The sequence below is a fragment of the Schistocerca gregaria genome, chromosome 3 (assembly GCF_023897955.1).
Source record: "Schistocerca gregaria isolate iqSchGreg1 chromosome 3, iqSchGreg1.2, whole genome shotgun sequence".
In the NCBI taxonomy this organism is placed as follows: Eukaryota; Metazoa; Arthropoda; class Insecta; order Orthoptera; family Acrididae; genus Schistocerca; species Schistocerca gregaria.
Window position 1 is genome coordinate 411299099 of NC_064922.1, and position 19590 is coordinate 411318688.

Sequence of the window (19590 nt, forward strand, 5' to 3'; positions counted from 1 at the left end):
TGGAGAAAATAGTATCTAGATCTTCACTAGAAGAGGCAAGGCTTCTAATAGAAGAGGCCATACCTGTGCAGTTTGAAACAACTGTATTTCCACGAACCTCTCCCTCTGAAATCAGTAAAATAATAAACTCACTGAAAAGTAAAAGCTCTTACAGAATTGATGGCATTTCCAGCAAGATACTTAAAGCTTGTTCCCCACAGATAAGTAGGATTCTCAGCCACGTATGTAATAGCTCTTTGGAGCAGGGTGTTTTCCCCGATAGACTGAAATATGCCATTGTAAAACCATTGCATAAAAAGGGGGATATGTCGGATGTCAACAACTATCGCCCAATCTCTCTTCTGACAGCTCTATCAAAAATTTTTGAGAAAGTAATGTATTCAAGAGTAGCCTCCCATATTTGTAAAAATAAACTACTAACAAAATGTCAGTTTGGTTTTCAGAAAGGCTTTTCAACAGAAAATGCTATATACGCTTTCACTGATCAAATATTAAATGCTCTGAATAACCGAACATCACCCATTGGTATTTTTTGTGATCTCTCAAAGGCCTTTGATTGTGTAAATCATGGAATTCTTTTAGATAAGCTAAATCATTATGGTTTGAGGGGGGCAGTGCACAAATGGTTTAATTCATACTTAACTGGAAGAATGCAGAAAGTTGAAATAAGTGGTTCATGTAATGTTAATACAACAGCTGATTCCTCAAACTGGGGGGCTATCAAGTACGGGTTCCCACAGGGTTCGGTCTTAGGTCCTTTACTGTTCTTGATATACATTATATACATTAATGACTTACCATTCCATATTGATGAAGATGCAAAGTTAGTTCTTTTTGCTGATGATACAAGTATAGTAATAACATCCAAAAACCAAGAACTAAGTGATGTAATTTTAAATGATGTTTTTTACAAAATTATTAAGTGGTTCTCAGCTAACGGACTCTCTTTAAATTTTGATAAAACACAGTATATACATTTCCGTACAGTACATGGCACAGCTCCAGTAATAAATAAAGACTTTGAACAGAAGCCTCCGGCTAAGGTAGAATTTTCAAAATTTTTAGGTGTGTCCATTGATGAGAGGTTAAACTGGAAGCAACACATTGATGGTCCGCTGAAATGTCTGAGTTCAGCTACGTATGCTCTTAGGGTTGTTGAAAATTTTGGTGATAAGAATCTCAGTAAATTAGCTTACTATGCCTACTTTCATTCACTGCTTTTGTATGGTATCATATTCTGGGGTAATTCATTGTTGAGTAGAAAAGTATTCATTGCTCAAAAACGTGTAATCAGAATAATTGCTGGAGTCCACCCACAGTCATCCTGCAGACATCTATTTAAGGATCTAGGGATCCTCACAGTAACCTCACAGTATATATATTCACTTATGAAATTTGTTGTTAATAATCCAGCCCAGTTCAAGAGTAATAGCAGTGTGCATAGCTATAACACCAGGAGAAAGGATGGTCTTCACTATGCAGGGTTAAATATGACTTTGGCACAGAAGGGGGTAAATTATGCTGCCACAAAAGTCTTTGGTCACCTACCAAACAGCATCAAAAGCCTGACAGATAGTCAACCAACATTTAAAAATAAATTAAAAGAATTTCTAGATGACAACTCCTTCTACTCATTGGCTGAATTTTTAGATATAAATTAAGGGAGGGAAAATAACTAACTTAAGCATTAGTGTCATGCAATATTTTGTGTAATGTAATATCTTGTACAGACATCTTTCATTAACCTGACATGTTCCACATCATTACGAAGTGTCGTATTCATGATCTATGGAACAAGTATTAACCTAATCTAATCTAATCTAATCTCACAGTACAAGTAAAACTGTTTTGGGTTGTTGAATGCATGAAGGAAAACATTACTCTAGAAAAGCATTTCTTCAGTATGGTGCACTAAATTTTACCTATCATTGATGACAATCTGCTTAAGAAATACTACATAAGGGCATTTGTTTCACTCCGTTTAGTCTTTAACCTGTTCTTCATCTCACATTACTTAGTTGTAGTTTATCAACTATTAGGAGCATTAAAATGAAAATGAGACAGACGAAAAAAAGTAAGTAAACTATTTATTATTTCAAAAGCAGTCACCCTAATCGGTAATACATTTATGCCACTGTCAGACAAGATGGTCAGTGACTTTATGGAAAAATGTTTGTGGTTGTCTCTAGAAACATGATTACACCCAGGCATTCACTTTGCTAGTAATAACTAAAAAATATGTAACAATTGCTACACATCTGAAAAATTTACTAATCAAATCAAAGTGTAAAAGCCAAATAACAAGGCCTGAAGATCAACAAATGCTGTATGGTTGTCAGTTTATTAATGCTTATTTCGCACCACTTAGAGGACACACAAAGGGCAATTTGAAGGTAACTCCTACATACATTACCAGCAATCATTCTTCTATTGTTCATAGTATTTGTTGATTTAATAGCAGCTTCTGATATTGTGTGGGGAAAGATACTCCTTTTGAAGTTTCTAACAACAATCCCCTGCAGAATTCAAGCTCAACTATTCAATAATATTCTCTGTGACAGATATCTCCAAGTTATTCTACACAAGGCATTAGTAAGCAATAATTCTGAAGAATGGACTGCTAAAGGGCTCTCTACTTTCACCACTCTACTCACTCCAATTCTCTTGAGTTTATATACTGCAGATATTCTTCACACTGACAACAGGAAATTTACTTCTGCAGACAGCTACTGGTAATTGAAGAAAGTCCATAGAGGAAGCAAAGGATATTGACAGAAAATTCTCAGTCTTGTGGGAGTGCACTGCTCTGCAAAACTTAAAGACAAGCTAGATAAAGTAATGTAACATATTAACTACTCAGTGGAAATGAATGAAAGTGCAGGAGCATGTTGCCAGACACTTCTCAATTGTGCACAGAAAGCTGGACATCACATGGCATGTCAGTATGACTATAATGCCAAATGGAGCTGGACCCGCAACATAAGGTAGTTTACAAGGATCGACCGCATCAGACAGTGCAGCTGGAGGAGCTCTTGAAATGAGAGGATATTCAGTGAATGCACTTGTCTGCCCCTTTCCCTAACTTAAAATCCCTTTGATCACATGTGGGATGCATTGGCAAGACACTCTGCAGTAAATTGGCATGCACCAATGACCATTCAGCAGTTGTCAACCATGCTGATGGAGGAATGGAATACCGTACCACAATAACTCCTTGCCAACCTTGCTGCCAGCATGGGATCAAGTCGCACAGCGTGCATTGCTGTACATGCTCAACATATGCCCCATTAAGAACAATCTCCCACCTTCTGTAATGCCCAAAGAACAATCATCAACAATTGAGACTTTAGTGTGATGATTTTCTTTGAATGAAAGTGTCATTTGTGTTTATCTCATTGAGTATTTCTCTCATTTACCTTCTGCACTATATTGTAGCAATTCTTCCTATGTACAGTCGAAGTTTCATTGTGCTATGTTAATTGGCAGTGACACATCACGTGAAAGTCACTTTCATCCTTAAGTTTTTCTTCACCTCTGTATAAATGGCACCCAGTCCCACACAGTTCTAATGGAACAAACTAACATTACCTGCCTGACAACTGTACGTTACTTATCTGACAGCTATATGTTACATAGTTGACCATGTGCTCTTCCGATCTCTCTCAAGAATGCTTCTGTCAATAACTTAAAACTGTGTCCTCTGAATCTAGTAGTTACAGAGAATCTCTTGTGTCCTAGAGCACCCCCCCCCCCCCTCCCCACACTGCCCTTTACAAATTGTGCAAGCAGTTCAGCTAGTCTGTATTTCTTCCTGCTACTCAGGTGCAGGCCTTGGACTATTGGCATTAGCACAAAAGATGATGATTAGCATTTGCTCTGGTCCCCCCACCACATCTGATGACATGAATCTCTCATTAGTATTTGCACAAATATAGAGTTTAATATTCTGATGCATAATATACCACATCTACTTTCACATGTTACTGTATTAAATCAGCTGTTGATTCTAGTAAGTCTGCTAACATGAATCTAACACATTTTACTCTTAACTACTCATATGGTGAAAAAATACTGTACCCATTGAGTGCAAAAGGGAAAATACAACACCAGTATTTAAAGAAGGTGATGAAAAGAAGTGTACCAACTATGGAGTGATCTTGGAAAAGAATCTGGGAAAGAGGTTGAAAGCTATCCTATAACTTGAATAACAGCAGCCTGGATTTAGGATTAACAAAGAACAATTGACCTTATTTTTGCACTTGAACAAATAATGGAAAAATACTGAGAGAAAGGAAAAGTCCCAATAATCGTGTTTGTAGATTTGGAGAACACATAAGACAAAATTTAAAGATAATAATTCTCTAACTACAAAAATTCAGACACTGCATGATAATTGTGAGAACAGTGTAAAAATAAGAAATGGAAGATGAAAGTAGTTCAGAACAAAGAGAGATGTACAACAGGTCATTTCCTTTTTCCAACACTCTTCATCACACTTGTGAATACTATAGGAAGGACACCAGGGGAGTGGAGAAAGAAGACCTTTAGGTGAAGCTGTAGATGGCAATGCCATTTGTGATGAAGCCAGCATGGAGGTGCAGAGGAAACTGGATCTGTGTGGTAAACACCAAGTTCAAAGAGTTTGCCCCATCAAAGGTTTGAGTCATTCCTCAGGCATAGGTGTGTGTGTTGTCCACAGCATAAGTTAGTTTAAGTTAGATTAAGTAGTGTGTAAGCCTAGGGACTGATGACCTCAGTAGTTTGGTCCCATAGAAACTTACCACCAAATATCAACTCAAAGAGTTTGAATTAATTGTGAACGAAAGCAAGATAATGGCAATGTGAATTAGAACAATACCCATGTCATGTAATGTATTTTTGAAAGGGAACAAGATCAAGATTGTGAATAGTCTCATATATCATGGTTGTGTTGTGGCAGATAATGAGAGTATCATCTTGAAGTTCTGAACAGGTTAACCAAAGGGCCCAAATTCTTCAGTTTAGTATGAAGTCTTGTCTGGGATAATGTTGTTCCTCTAGGAGCTAAAGCAACTATGTTCAGAGCTTTTCTTCTATCCATCACATTCTACAATTTGGAGAGCCGAGTCATAATCAGTGACAAGTAAGACAACTGCAAGTTTTTGAGGTAAATATCTTTAGATCTGCTAAATAAAAGAAAAGGGGAGACCAGATCAGAAATGAGCACATATGGAGAAACCTGGCAGTGGAAGTGACAATGGACAAAGGGCTGAATGCAGCAAGGCTGAACTGGTTTCAGCATGTGAAATAGATGCAGCCTAACAGAATTTCCCATAGGGGAGGAATTTGCCAAGATGAAGACCAATTGGGCAAAAGAGGTGGGTGGACCAAATTATAGCAGACCTTGAAAGGAAAGGAGTGGCAGTGGACACTGTGGTGAGTGTGGAAATTTACCAGGACAGAAACAGGTAAGGCAAACTGCTCAGGGGCATCCCAATTGGTTTGCTGGAAAGATTCCCAGATAATGATGATGCTTTTATTATTGAAGTTACTCTACATCATAATTGTTCTAAAATAAAAGGAATAATTTCAAAAATATAAACAAAAAAGAAAAGAAAAAGAAAATGCTGATTGGTTCCATTTCTTATATCCAAGTAACTCTTCTCCTATTTGAATCAATGGAGTTTGTAATAACATGAAATACAATAACAAATAAATATAAATAAAGCAGAAACTCTTTGTACAGCACAAACCATACTGATTATTATGAATAACTAAACTTGTTAGCCACATTAGAAAAATGTTTAACTGGAAATAGGCAACATCTTATTTTGACTAATCACAGCAAAATTTTATTTCCTCTAATCGTAAGTAATTTCTTACTGAAGGTACTGTTTATTGTGCATCAAACATGAAACATAACTAGAAAATTGTCACCACATATGCACAATTACAAAAGCCATTGCTGTGTGTTTTACTCACACTCTGCAATGGTAAAAGAGGAGAAACTAGCAGAATGATGTTATTGGTTGTTAGATGATGTAATATACAGTACTTCTTTTTTATACTGTATGTCATTTATCAACTATCCTTGCCACTGCATGCAGTGTTTCGGTAGAGGTCATCAATTAAAGTGAATCTTTGACAGTAAATATCAGTGTCACAAAAGTTGCAGAAAAACTGTTGTAACAATTTGAAACTGTATGACAAATAAAAATGAAAACTAAAACTATTTGTGCCATCTGGGGGAAGATACACAGGTTTGTGGACAGAAAAGAAATTGATTTTCATTCAAGAGCTCAGTTGGTGTTTCCATTACTGAATTAACTTGACTCTTATAAAATAACAGTTGTTTCATATCATACTAGACTCTGACTAAAAACTAAAGTCTGTCCAAACAGGCCATGGATGCTTCAATGGCACTGACCAACCACTGTGCCATCCACAGCCGATAAATGTCACTGGATGCAGATACAGAGAAGCACGTGGTCAGCACACTACTCTCGCAGCCATTGTTAGTTTTCAAGTCCAGAACTAGACTCTCATACACATTAACTATGTATTATGGTGGTTAAAAATATTTCATAACATTCAAATTACAAGAATATGCAGATATTTCTTATTTATAGAAAAGAATCAAATTTCTATTTTAAATTTCTTTAAAAGTATACACATTTAATAGTTTGTAGGTTCCAAAAGATATTAAAAATTTGATCAGTAGCATTTCTGCAACCTAACAACTATTACAAATGATCAAGTTTAAATTTAGAGCCTGTAACACATTTAAAGCTACATAAAATATTTGTACAAAATGAGGAAAGTCCCTATAGCTTGAAAACAATGGCTCTCAGTGTTGATGATGTAAGTCAGTACACATATCTCCACTCCTTTATTATTATATTCATTTTAACTACGCAGTTTAAGTCCCCCAGCAAGAGTCATTGCAATTAAAAATACAATGAAGAATAAAAGTTTACAATGGAGTTCAGTAAAGTTCACATTATGCAGTTTTGAAGCCTTGAATAAAATTTTATCCAGTAGTAGCTATAAAAATAGCTGATAGTGATTTACCGAATCATTGAATCCATTGATCTGGCCAGCAGACAGAAAACGTAGTCCAGGAATACGTGTGAGCATATCAATGAGGCACTCAGTTGACAGGTCTGTTGCTGTTATATCAAGTTCTTGAATGTTGGCCTTCTCCCACTCCACTTGCATCACATGTTCACTCTGCAAGCCTGTTTTCAGACAAATATTTTTCATGTTACTAATATCATCATTAACTTGTTTAAAATAAAACAAACTATGTCAAGCCACTAATTTTTCATTGTAACAGCTGTGTGTAAATAATATACTTTAATGGCAGTAAATTTTACAACAGAATACCATAGTAGTAACTTGACTTGGCCATGTTATTAATTTGTGAATTGATCTGACTGGGAACAATTAACTGGTAATTCAGAGTGATAAAAAAGTCCAGTGGCAGAGCAGATGTGTCTGACTACATCAGCACTGAACTTGTGCATAATATTTACTGCTTTTTACAACTTTTATGAAACATGGTTAAGTATTTTGGGGACTGGCAGATAATGTAACATCACACTTACTGACTGTTGGCTGCACAGTCTGACATGAGGTGAAGATTTATTCCGTGTAGTCAGTGTTCTGTTTTCCAGACTATTTTGTCTTTGCTCTGAATGGAACTTACCTGTTAAGTCACGCCTTAGAGCATACAAAAGTGCATACATAGCAGTGCATTATACCCCCACCAAAGCTGCACTTCAGAAAAGGAAATATCATGGCTGATGACAATTAAAACACAAGGAAAATAAATAAATACAAAATTCAGAAAAAAACGTAGTTAATGTAATGACATTATACAAATCAGTGATGTGATTGGATGTAAAAAAGGAGGCAATAAAAATCATGAATTCTGAAGAAGCCCAGTATTATTTTAGTAACTATGGAAAGAGGAAAGAATGCACATACACACTCATTCATATACAATGTTGCACAGCAGAATAGTAATTAAGTGACAAATAAAATTTTGTTGGAACCAGTTGGGACTCAGACAGTAAATGGAGCATGCCTGTCAAGTACCCAACGATGATGAAACCAGAGTCAGCATTCAGAAGAGCCAAAGTACAAACAAGCTGTGGGAGAGAGTATCAGAAACTGCTGATTCAGCACCTTGACAACTGTGCAGGGCAGACACAACACTATTCTGTCAATGGGGACAAAACCTAGGGACAATGCAAGAATGACTTTCACACTGCATACTTGCATTAAAGAAAGCTCAGAAGCTCTGAAATTACACATTAGACTACCCAAGAATGGTGAATGGTGACAGGCCTGGAAAATTGGAGCACATGAATGAAGAATCGATCTGCCCATCTGTGAATTGTTCAGCCTGGGAGCAGGATGTCTATGCCACCACTCCTGAGCACTACAAATACTGCCTTGTTGGCTATAAGCTGAGACCACTTCTCAGGCTGTCGTCCATGTTGCTGTTGGGTTTCTGTCCACATGACAACATGACAACTGACAACAGAGGAATGCAGATTTCTGGGGCCAAGAGCAGCTACACTCAAAAAGAAAACGCAGGCTCTGACAGAAGTTCACAGCTGCACCAGACTACAGAGATGCACTGGCTGCCACACCTTGGCACTGACCCTAGACTGCACCACGAGCTGTGCCTGTAGATTCCTTGCTATGTGCTGATGTGCCACTCTGTGCCACCATGCAGTATGAGCACAGCATGGCCATTGTTAGGCCACAGTGGTAAAGGACATAGTGATTGCAAAACTCTCTGAAATAAATGACTGTTAATTGGATGATGTGCACCACATGACAACATCTCCACATCTTTGTTTGGCTACCCCACAGCCACCCAGGAGGCTGTATCCATATCCAGTTGCACTCACACAGCACATCATACACTGTACAGCTATCTTGTACTGGCTGATGCACAATGTCAGGGCTGCAATGTGGCATGTGGGTTGGTGTGAGGGGTTGTTGACTGGAGTTGGTGAAGGGAGAAAAGGAGTGGAGAGTGGAAGGATGACTGATGGCACAGAGAAAGTCAGCTGGTACACAAGACAGCAACGCAGGAGGGACAGGCAGTAGGAGCACAGCATAGGAATGCAACACACAGCTGTCAGAATAGCATGTGATTATGATGTGGAAGAGTGGATTGGGAGAGATGACAGAACAGAGGAAAGAGAGATTGTGTGGAATAGGTTGTGGGTATAGTGGGTTAGCAGAATTTTGAGACCAGGCTGGTACTGGGAACAGAGGATGTGTTGCAAGGAAAACACCCATGTATATAGTTCAAAGAAGCTGGAGCTTGGAGGGGGGGGGGGGGGGGGGGTCCAAATGTCAAGTGTTGTGAAGCAGCCATTGAAATCAAGCATGTTCCATGTTCTGCTTGTTACACCACTGGCTGGTCAAACCTGCTCTTAGACACAGTTTAGTGGTGGTCATTCATAAGGTTGGAGAGTTCGTTGGTGGCCATGCCCACATAAAATGCTGTGCACATCAAAGCTGGAGCAGAAGTGGTATATGAGATGGCTTTTTCCACAGGTGGCTGTGCCAATAATGGGATAGGATATGCCTGTGAAGAGACTGGAGTAGGACATACATGGTGAGTGAATTGGACAGGCGTTGCTCCTGGTTGTTCAAGAGGTATATGAATCATGTGGCAAGAGACCGGGAGTGAGTGTGACAAAGGGATACACCAGAATATCGTATACATAGGGTTGGCAGTGGAATGCCATTGTAGGGCAGGTGGGCAACATTGTGAGTAGAATGGATCTTCCATTCAAAACTTCCTGAAAAAATACTATAAATTCTCTCGAAAAGAATCGGCAACAGGTAGTTCAGGAACCCATTAATTAGGGAAGTACAAAATACAGATCTGACCTATTTGACAGTAACTACATAGAGAATAATATCAGTAATTAGCAACAATGATCACCAAACTACAAAAAGTTATTAAAATAAGGAATACACCTACTAAAAGAAGTATATAACATTTCTTAGACATGTGCTGCAGTCATTAAACCCAAGCAAAGAACAAAGAAACTGTGGCTTAAAGTCAGACAAACAGCTGCCTAGACTGATAAAACTAAGTTCTCAGGCAGAATAGTTACAGCTGACAGAGGTACAAGTAATATCCAGGAACCTTATTTTTTTACAAATGCTGCCTGCTATTCAAGAGGGAGGAAGAAAAACATAGAACCACAGATAGGCAGATATTAATTGAAATACTCATGACTATTTGGGTAGCAATATACTAAGTAATCACAAAAACCATAGCAAAATCCTTTTATGAGATATCTACCAAAGCTCTAAGATTTTTTTATGATAAACTAACAAACAACAATATTCCAACCATTGTTGATATCAATATTCCAACCATTGTTGATATCAGTGGGTCAAAATAGATAATGACCAAATGAAAACCACAATGACAAATCCTTTTTCAACTGTTTCTTCACATTTTCAAATCAAGAAATGTTGGCACAATTCAGTTATTGTATCACTGCAAAGCAAATTGATACATCTATCAGTAGTAATGTAGAAAAGCTGCTAAAGCTTAATGAAGCCAGAAGGTTCATGGAGTCTATGTCATATTGTACACAGAGACTGTAAGTGACTCAGCTATTCTTTAACTAAATTTTACAACAGATAAGATGAGTACACAACTGTTCCCAGCAATTCAAAAAGAGCACAGAACATAATCAATAGTAAACAAAACAACAAAGTTACTGTTGTACAACACACCATTATCATCAATCTGTAACAAATAGGATATTTACTGAGTCTAAACTTAATGATTTAGGTAAAATGAAGTTAACACATCAAATAGAAACCAACAAGAATCTGAAAACATCAATAATGTGGAATCTAACTCACGTAATTTTAACATGATTTTCAAAGTCTTATTTCACAATCACAGACACAAGAAAATTGCACTAAGTGTAGATTATTTTTGTGTGTGGTATTGATAATATCACTTATTGACTGTGAAATTTTGCAGCCCAAACTTTTAGAGAATAAATCTTGAACAATCTGTTCTTTAATGGGCAGATGAGCCATCAATATTGGACACTGTCATTAAGACACAATACGTTAACAAAGTTTCTGTCTCTTAATCTGCAACATTTTAGGCTACTTTCTCTATACCATTGCCTCCTCTTAGGTCAACATTAGACTGTGTAAACCTTAACATTGAAGTGTCCAGAATATCATAGTTCTGTTGAAAAAAAGAAGGGAAGGTTAGAGTTTTAAATCTTAACAATGGCAAGATTATTAAAGATGGACCACTACAGCTCAGTTGGGGAAGGATGGAACCGGAAGTGTGCAATGGCTTCCCAAAAGTCATCCTAGCATTTGTGCTATGTAATTTTTGGGAAATCACAGAAACTTAAATCTTGATGACTGGATAGGAATTAAAATAGGAAACCTACAGAAAATTAGTCTACTGCCTTAACTATTAATAACAGTCATTAAACAGGAAACAACAATGCATCAGGAAATCCACAAGTGACATTTGTAAGGAAATTACATTTGTCTCCACAGAGTTTGTTGGCTTATTGATAAGTGTCAGCCTACAAATCCAGAGGACAAGGGTTCATGTCTTGATCAATCCTAGGATTTCTTGTGTCACTTATCACTTACGACCTCTGGCAATGATTTTTAAATGTGAAAAATGATAAGTTGCACTATAGTTTGGAGTCCATATTAAACTGTAGGTCCCACCATAACAGTCTGTAGAAGTCTGTTCAAAGGTCAGAGGAAGCAGTGTAATATCCCTCTAGTATGTACCTAATACAGCATTGTGCTGTTCAAATCAACCTTCAGGATGACAATAGCCTTACTTTTTCATTTCTTAACAGATAACATTTCAGATTCAGACTTATTTTCATCTGTTGATTGCCGTTTTTGTTGTTTCAGATGACCAGTTTTGGGCAATGCCATCCATCTTTATATCATTTCTTGGAGTTGCAGAGAAACCAGTTTTAATTTCACTATAAGCTTCACTGTGGTGTATCTGAGTATATGACAGTGAAGCTGATTGTGTGGTTAAGCCTGGTTACTCTGTTACTATGGGAAATGATCTGAAGGTAGGTGACACTGCACAAAACCAGTCAGTTTGAAATAATAAAAACAGTATCAAATATAATTTTTAGTATTTCAGTATGATATGTCACTATCAAAATTCGAGAGTTATGTACATGAAAACAGATGAAACTACTGGAAATTTTTTTCATCCAAGCTAGGTGGTCCAATGGTAAGGCAATGGGTTATCCATATTTAGGTTTGCAGTGTTTCATCAAATAACTCAAAGTAGTTCCTACAAAAAGGATGTGGTTAACTTTCATGCTTATTCTTTCCATATCTGAGCTTGTACTCCAGCTCCAGTTACCTTGATGTCAACTGGAAGTAAACTCTCCTTTTCCACCTTTTTGTTAAATATTTTAAGAACTTCATTCTTGTATTAATCAAATTCCAAAAAATAAGATATGTATGCATGAGACAAGAAAGCTAAAAGACATTTTGGACAATATGGGAAGCACTTACATATCAGAAATGCAAACAGAAGAAACTAAATAAAGGACATGACCTGACATACAAACTTATTTAAGACATTAAAATTTCTATCTGTATTGTGTAACTTTTCAGTGTTTCCTGCTTCATCTGCTGGAAAATGAAATGCTTTTTCTCAAAACATTATTAGATTCAGTTACAGTTTCTCTTACAAACTAGTTTTAATCCTGAAGTATCATGTCACATGGTAGTATGGTATTTGCAAACTATTAGGCCAGATATCATAAGGTAAACTTACTTGTTTGGTTCATAAGTAAACATCGAAGCCTGCGGCTGCGTTGGAATAAAGTTTTCAAACATGACCCAGTCACCTTGGCACAGAAGTTCACTGCCAGACATTCAAGCTGTAAGGATTAGCAGAGCAGCTACTTAATATGCTCACACAAAATAAGTGAAACAAAATTCCAAGTATAACAACAATTCAGTATTACAAAAGTGCATTTATAATTATTAAACTACATTAATCCTATACAATAAATACACAAATGGCTACATGTTAGTGAGAAGTTAAAAGCTGTGAGACACATAAATCTTATTGCTTCTAAAAGATTTATAACGTAACAGGTAAATGTACACACACACACACACACACACACACACACACACACACACACACACACACATGCACACTTGAGCCCCACATAGTGCTGGCTGGCTGGTTGGATGCACAACACCAGAAATGCACTTCAGGAAGTGAACAAGGGTGGGTGAGTAGAGGGAAAAGGAGGCCAGACGCAGGAGGAGGGCTTGGGATTGGGAAGCTAGTGGTTCGGAGGAAAGAAGTCAGTTTGCTGGCTCAATGTGAGAGGGAAGGTTGGCAGGTGAATGGACTAGGCCTGTTTTGCATGGGTGTCAGAGCCAGGGGGAAGCAGCACACATTGAAGATGACAATGGCAAGGGAGCTGGGAGAGAGTGATAGGACAGAGCGAGGGGAAGCTGTTGGGCAGAGAGTGTGAGGACACTCAGATAATGGAGATTGAGGCCAGGATTGTTCCAGGAGTGAAGGATGCGTTGAAAGGGTAAATCATACACGCATAGCTCAGAAAAGCTGGTTGTGGATGGGAGGATCCAGATGGTCTCAGTTGTGAAGCAGCCATTGGAATTGAGCATGTTGAGTTCAATTGCATTTTGTGCCACAGGGTGGTCTTGTCCACTGTTTGATAGTGGCCATTCATTCTGGAGGAAAGCTACTTGGATGTCATATTGACATAAAATACTGTGCAGTGATTGCAACAGAGTTAGTGTATAACATAGCTGCTGTCACAAGTGGCCCAGCTCTAAAGCAGTAAGGTCAGCCTGATTATAGTAGTAAGTGCTGGACTGTCTTCCACAGTGATATTATCCTTGTGGCAAGGAGTTGACAATGGAAGTGGCATAGGGATGGAGTAAAATGCTGTGGAGGTGTGGTAGGTAATGGAACACCAGTTTAGGAAGCAGTGAGACAGATCTTGGATAGGATTTCACTCATTTCAGTGCAAGATGAGAGATAATGAAAGCCCTCATGATAGATCTGATTCAGTTGTTCCAGACCAGGGTGGAACTGGTTGACAAATTTGTAGCTGGTCCTTGGGAGTGGTGGTGTTGGTAGGGGGGGGGGGGGGGGGGACTGGGGGATTTGATGGGATATGACACGAGAAATATGTTTTCAGAGTAAATCCTGGGGATAGTGCCTGTCTGTAAGGGCCTTTGTGGGACCATCAGTATACTGGGCAAGGGAGTTCTGATCACTGCAGATATGCCATCCCCAGGTGGCCAGGCTATATGGGAGGCTTGCTTTTTTTTTTTTTTTTTTTTTTTTTTTTTTAGAAGGGATGGGATTGTCAAAATGGTGGGAGTAATGTGTGGACAGAAATGTGAATGGAGCCATGAAAGAGGAGGAGGTCAATGTCCAGGATGTGACATGTTGTGTTAAGGAAGACCAAGTGAAGTGGATGGGAAATAAGGCATTGAACTTGTGAAGGAATGAAGATAGTGTCTTTTGATTCTTGTGAAGGAATTAGGATAGTGTGTTTTGATTCTTGTGAAGAAATGAGGATAGTGTGTCTTGATCCTTGTGATGAGACGAGGGTAGTGGTCATGATTCTGAGTCCAGATCAGACAAGGACCTGAATCAGACAAGGACTTTGGGGTAGTGGAGGCTAGAAAGGTTTCTTCTAAATGGCCAATAAAACTACTGGTAAAGAGTGACCAATGCAAGTGTTCGTGGCTGTGCTACTGTTTTGTTTACATATTTTCCCCTCAATGGAGAAACAGTTGTGTGTCAGGATATAGTTCATAAGGCATATGAGAAATGAGTCAGTGAGTTTGGAGTTTGAAGGAATTGGGACGGATTCTGTTTGATAGCGGCAAAGCCATGAGCATGAGGGATTTGGTATATTGGGAGCTCGCATCAATAGTGACAAGAAGGGATCCATGATGTAAATGATTGGGGGTGGTTAAGAGTTGGCAAAGAAAGGGATGTGAGTGGTATGGTTTCAGTCAACTGGTTGGAGGTGTTTGTCAACAGGGGCAGAATGTCCATCAGTAGGAGCACAATAACTGAATTCAATGGGACATCCAGGATTGTTGGGTTTAGTTTTCTGGGTGTACAGAGAAGGTGAGTGTGCAGGGTTGAGGCAGGAGACAGAGATGGGGAGAGAGGTTCTGGGATGTGCCTACAGTGTCCAGTTGCAATTGGAGCTTAAATTGAACTTCTGGGATAGGGTTAGTGGCTCCTCCAAATACAATCTCTGCTACAGTTTGTTTTGTTTCCAGTTAAACATTGCAATAAATAGCTTATCAAGTACATTAATATATGTTTCCTAGCCAAGTCCTTGTCACTAGATGTAGTTCAGAATGTGTAAGAGGCTGCCTGCCAATATACACCGGATATATGACTGTTTTTAATTCTTGGGATTTCAGCTTGATAATAAATTCAGCAGGGAGGAGCATACGGCACAAGTGCTGAAGCACCTAAACAAAACTCTGTTTGCAATTCAAACATTGTCAGATGTAGGGAATAGCCGGCCAGTGTAGCTGAGCGGTTCTAGGCACTTAAGTCTGGATTCATGCGACCGCTACGGTCGCAGGTTTGAATCCTGGCTCGGGCATGGATGACCTCAGATGTTAAGTCCCATAGTGCTCAGAGCCATCTGAACCATTTGTAGGGAATATAAAAAAAAGGTAATACCTAGCTTACTTTCATCCGATAATGTAACATGGGATTATTTCTTGGGATAATTCATCAAACCAAGATAAAGTTTTCTTAGTCCAATAAAAATGTGTTAAGAATTGTCTGTGGTGTTAACTCGAGAATGTGCTGCAGAGGCCTCTTTATGAAACAAGATATAGTAACTACAGCTTCCCAGTATATTTATTCCTCAATGAAATATCTTTTTTTCAAACCAACAGTCCATTTCATGGAATGAATACTAGAAATAAGAATAATCTTCACATGGATTTAAAGTCACTTACTTTGATCCAGAAAGGTATCTATCATTCAGGCACACATCCTTTCAACAACTTAGCCATAAAAAGTTTAACTACTAATAAAGTTCAGTTTAAAAGTAGCCAAAAGTATTTACTGGTAGATAATTCCTTCTACTCCACTGATGAACTTCTTAGTAGAACTGACAGATGTGTATTTGTTGCTTACAAAGTCAAGTATTGTATTATGGACAATCTGACTTCTGTACAAATTCAGTGAGATAATTGTAAATAATTGTGATAAAACTATTTTTTTATTTGATGATTCATGGCTACAATAGCCTAAGAGTTATCATATACATCTCACTGTATTGAGCACTGACCAGTTTAGTGACAAGTTTGCTATTGTGTTTTGCATGAAAATATGTTTACAATTTTTTGACTTGGTCCACAATTATGAGGACGATTTCACTTGCAGCCTATGGAAAGTACAGTAACATATCTGTTTTTGTTTGTAAATATTTATTTTGTACTTCTGTTTGCAGACATGTTATACCTCCTGGAGGATCTCCTCAATATCGGTCTATTGGAACAAAAAGTACATGTCATCTAATCTAATCACACCCTACAAATTCACTCCAACTTTCAAGGCATTTCTGGAATTTGTGCCTCCACTTATCTGATACAAATTATCCTTTCTTGGAAGCTGATAACATGTTTGCATCAAAGTCATTGTTCATCAGATTACTGTTGAACTGTACAACGCCTCTAGAGAGAGCTCAATAATGGGATTATGATACTCAAAATATTCCATACTGCTTGATAGTTACTACGGAATAGATTCATTGCTGGATGCAAATAACCAAAGGCAATTATGAACAACATGAAACACAGCACACAAGTAACAGAGCTGGCATGGTTTACTTATAATGAAAAATTGTACAGATTTCACCAAGATAACAAACATAAATAATGTCCATGTTTGACACAGATCAGACTCCCAACATGAAGGTGGATATTGGACTCCCGGTAAGGAGTATGCCTCCTTAGGCACTAATGAACATTTTGATCGTATTTTCATGTTGGCTTTCAAACTTGTTCTGAGTTCTTGACTGATATTGTCCCACTCCTGTCTTGAGGCAGTTTCCAGTTCTTGTACAGTTCGTGGAGGGGTGTTTATTGAGAAATGTGTCTGCCAAGAGCATCCCAGGCATGCTCAATAGAAATTGGGTCTAGGGAGCAAGCAGGCTATTCCCTACATTAAATATCTTCACTTTCTAGTGTGTCTGACACCACAGCGGTCATGTGTGGGCAGGCATTGTGATCCATAAATAGAAAAGTGGGACCTACTGCACCCGTAAACAGAGGGACATGATCTATAATGATCTCCCTGCAGTACCACTGTGCTATAACAGTATCTCATTCAAAGGTATGCAGTGGTGTCTGGCCATCAGTCATACTGCCTGCCCCATACCAGCGACATAAGTGAAATTCTGTGGTTTGTAACGTGTTGCCCTCTCTCTCCACAGTAACTGGCGGCTAGAATCACTCACCACAGTGAAACAAGATTTGTCAGAGAACATCACACTAGACAGCTGTTGCTCACCCCAACCAACACGCTCCCTACACCAACAACCTCTTTCTCGACAATGCCGTGGATGAAGTGAGATGCATTAAACAGGATTCAAAGCATAAAAACCAGTCTGATTTAATCCCTGTGAAATGGTTTTGGTAGAGACACATGTTCCAGTAGTGGCTTTAAGGTCTGGAGTGTCTGCCTAGAGTGAGATATCTGTTCCTTGTCACCACTGGGGATACATATCGATTCCCTTGCAGTATGGTAGTCTGTTTGTGCTTTTACATAGCATGTCATCCTTTTTAAAACGCAAGACGACACTTTTGGATACGTTCATTACTGTGGTCATTGTAGCGACACTTTGACCGCCTTCAAGCCATCCAACTGCTTGTCCACAGTTGTAAACATTCAAATGATGTCTTGCAGACATGTTGCCACACGACAGGATATGTCACACTAATCGGTTCTACGACGATTTTTGTCAAACACTGCACTGCATGAACTGTCAAATGAATGCAGAGCATTTGTGCACAGGCTTCGCTGCACTTAATAAGCCTTGCCCTCTACATTTCCTTTCAATATCGCGAGTTAACTGTTCTGCATCAATTGTCAGTTATTCTGTAGCAGATCGCAGATGTTTCTTAGCAAGGACATATTAGTTGTTCCTCAGCAATTGTCAAGTAGTGTATAAATACACATCATGCAATTTCACATGAAATGAACTGCGTCAGTCAGGTCATAATGCAGTTTTGTTGTTGTCATATAATTTTGTCTAGGTAACTGGTTCTCTCGGTCACTATTTTGTGGATTTTGCTACATCTGTTATTGGGTAAATTAATAATGTGTAAAAAAATTCGCAAGTATGGGCTACTTCATTGCACACGTGAAAAAAATTAAATATGAAATTAACAATCGAAACGAATGTACTACGGTTCGATAAATTATGCTACAATTATTGGAAAGTAATGAAACTAAGTGCGAGGTACAGGGTGACGGCGTGCATAATTAAAACTCCAGTTGCAAAATACTGTAGAAAAAGAACCAGTGCTCAGAATGACGTGAAATTTGAACATCACTTTATTGCCGCAGAGGGAAACGTCACGGACAAAAAAAAAATTAAAAAAATTGGCGCTTTACGTGTCAGCAAATGCGCACCAACACACGCGCGGCAGACGGCTGTTCCTCAGTTTGCGTCCCAGGCATCTAACATCAGTCTCCACGAAGCATCGCGCGCTGCTGGTGACGATCTTTTACAAGAACGGTGGCTGTGCACCAGTAGCCCTACAGAAGTTCCGGACACTCAGGGGTATGAAAAAATGCATTGGTCCGATGGCCGCTAAGGGGCTGGAGAAAATGATAACAAAATTGGAAAAGACATGTTCTTATGAAGTGCAATGTGGCAGAGGGGGGAAAGCAGCTGATCCGACGTTTGTCGAAGATGTGACCGCAGCAGTGCAGGAGGGCTGTGTACAAACATGCAGTGCACAGGAAACTGCCCGAAAATTGGACATGACTGTGAGCAAGGCGCATAAAATCCTACGAAACATCCCGCATTGCTATCCATACAAAATCACCCATGTTCGGGAGTTGCTTTCTGCTGAACTAACTGCAAGACGATTTCTTGCTCGCATGGAAGTGGACTGTGAATAGCCATTGAAAATTCTGTGGACAGACGAATTTCGTTTCCATCTCTAAGGATATGTCAATATGCAGAATTGCCGAATATGGGCAATGGAAAATCCGCACGCACATCAACCGCTGCCACTTGATTCTGCAAAGGTGGCTACGTGGTGCGGGTTTACCGCCGGGCCGTGTTTCTTCGAGGCGGTGCGTGGTGCAGGTCCTGTTACCTGCACCATCACTGGAAAACTCTTTTGCGCACCAACGTCACTCCAACTCTTTAACAGCGTGGATGTAACGGTAGGGTCATTTCTACGCAAGATGGCACCCCTCCGCATAGTGCACAGCCAGTGAAACGGCTGCTACAGACGTGACTTCTGGCTGTGAGATTATCTGAA

General features: G+C 38.9%; 1 protein-coding gene across 5 annotated transcripts in view; it reads right to left on the minus strand.

Moving 5' to 3' along the window:
* The window catches only part of LOC126356279 (F-box/LRR-repeat protein 2), a 706156-nt gene that overhangs the window by 36743 nt on the left and 649823 nt on the right, over positions 1-19590 (minus strand). For all 5 annotated transcript variants that reach the window (XM_050007148.1, XM_050007147.1, XM_050007146.1 and 2 more), the window contains 2 exons: positions 12830-12935; positions 7051-7217 (listed from right to left, as the gene is read on the minus strand). In XM_050007148.1, coding sequence (XP_049863105.1) covers positions 7051-7217; positions 12830-12935 — 273 coding nt within the window. The remainder of the gene's footprint in view (positions 1-7050; positions 7218-12829; positions 12936-19590) is intronic.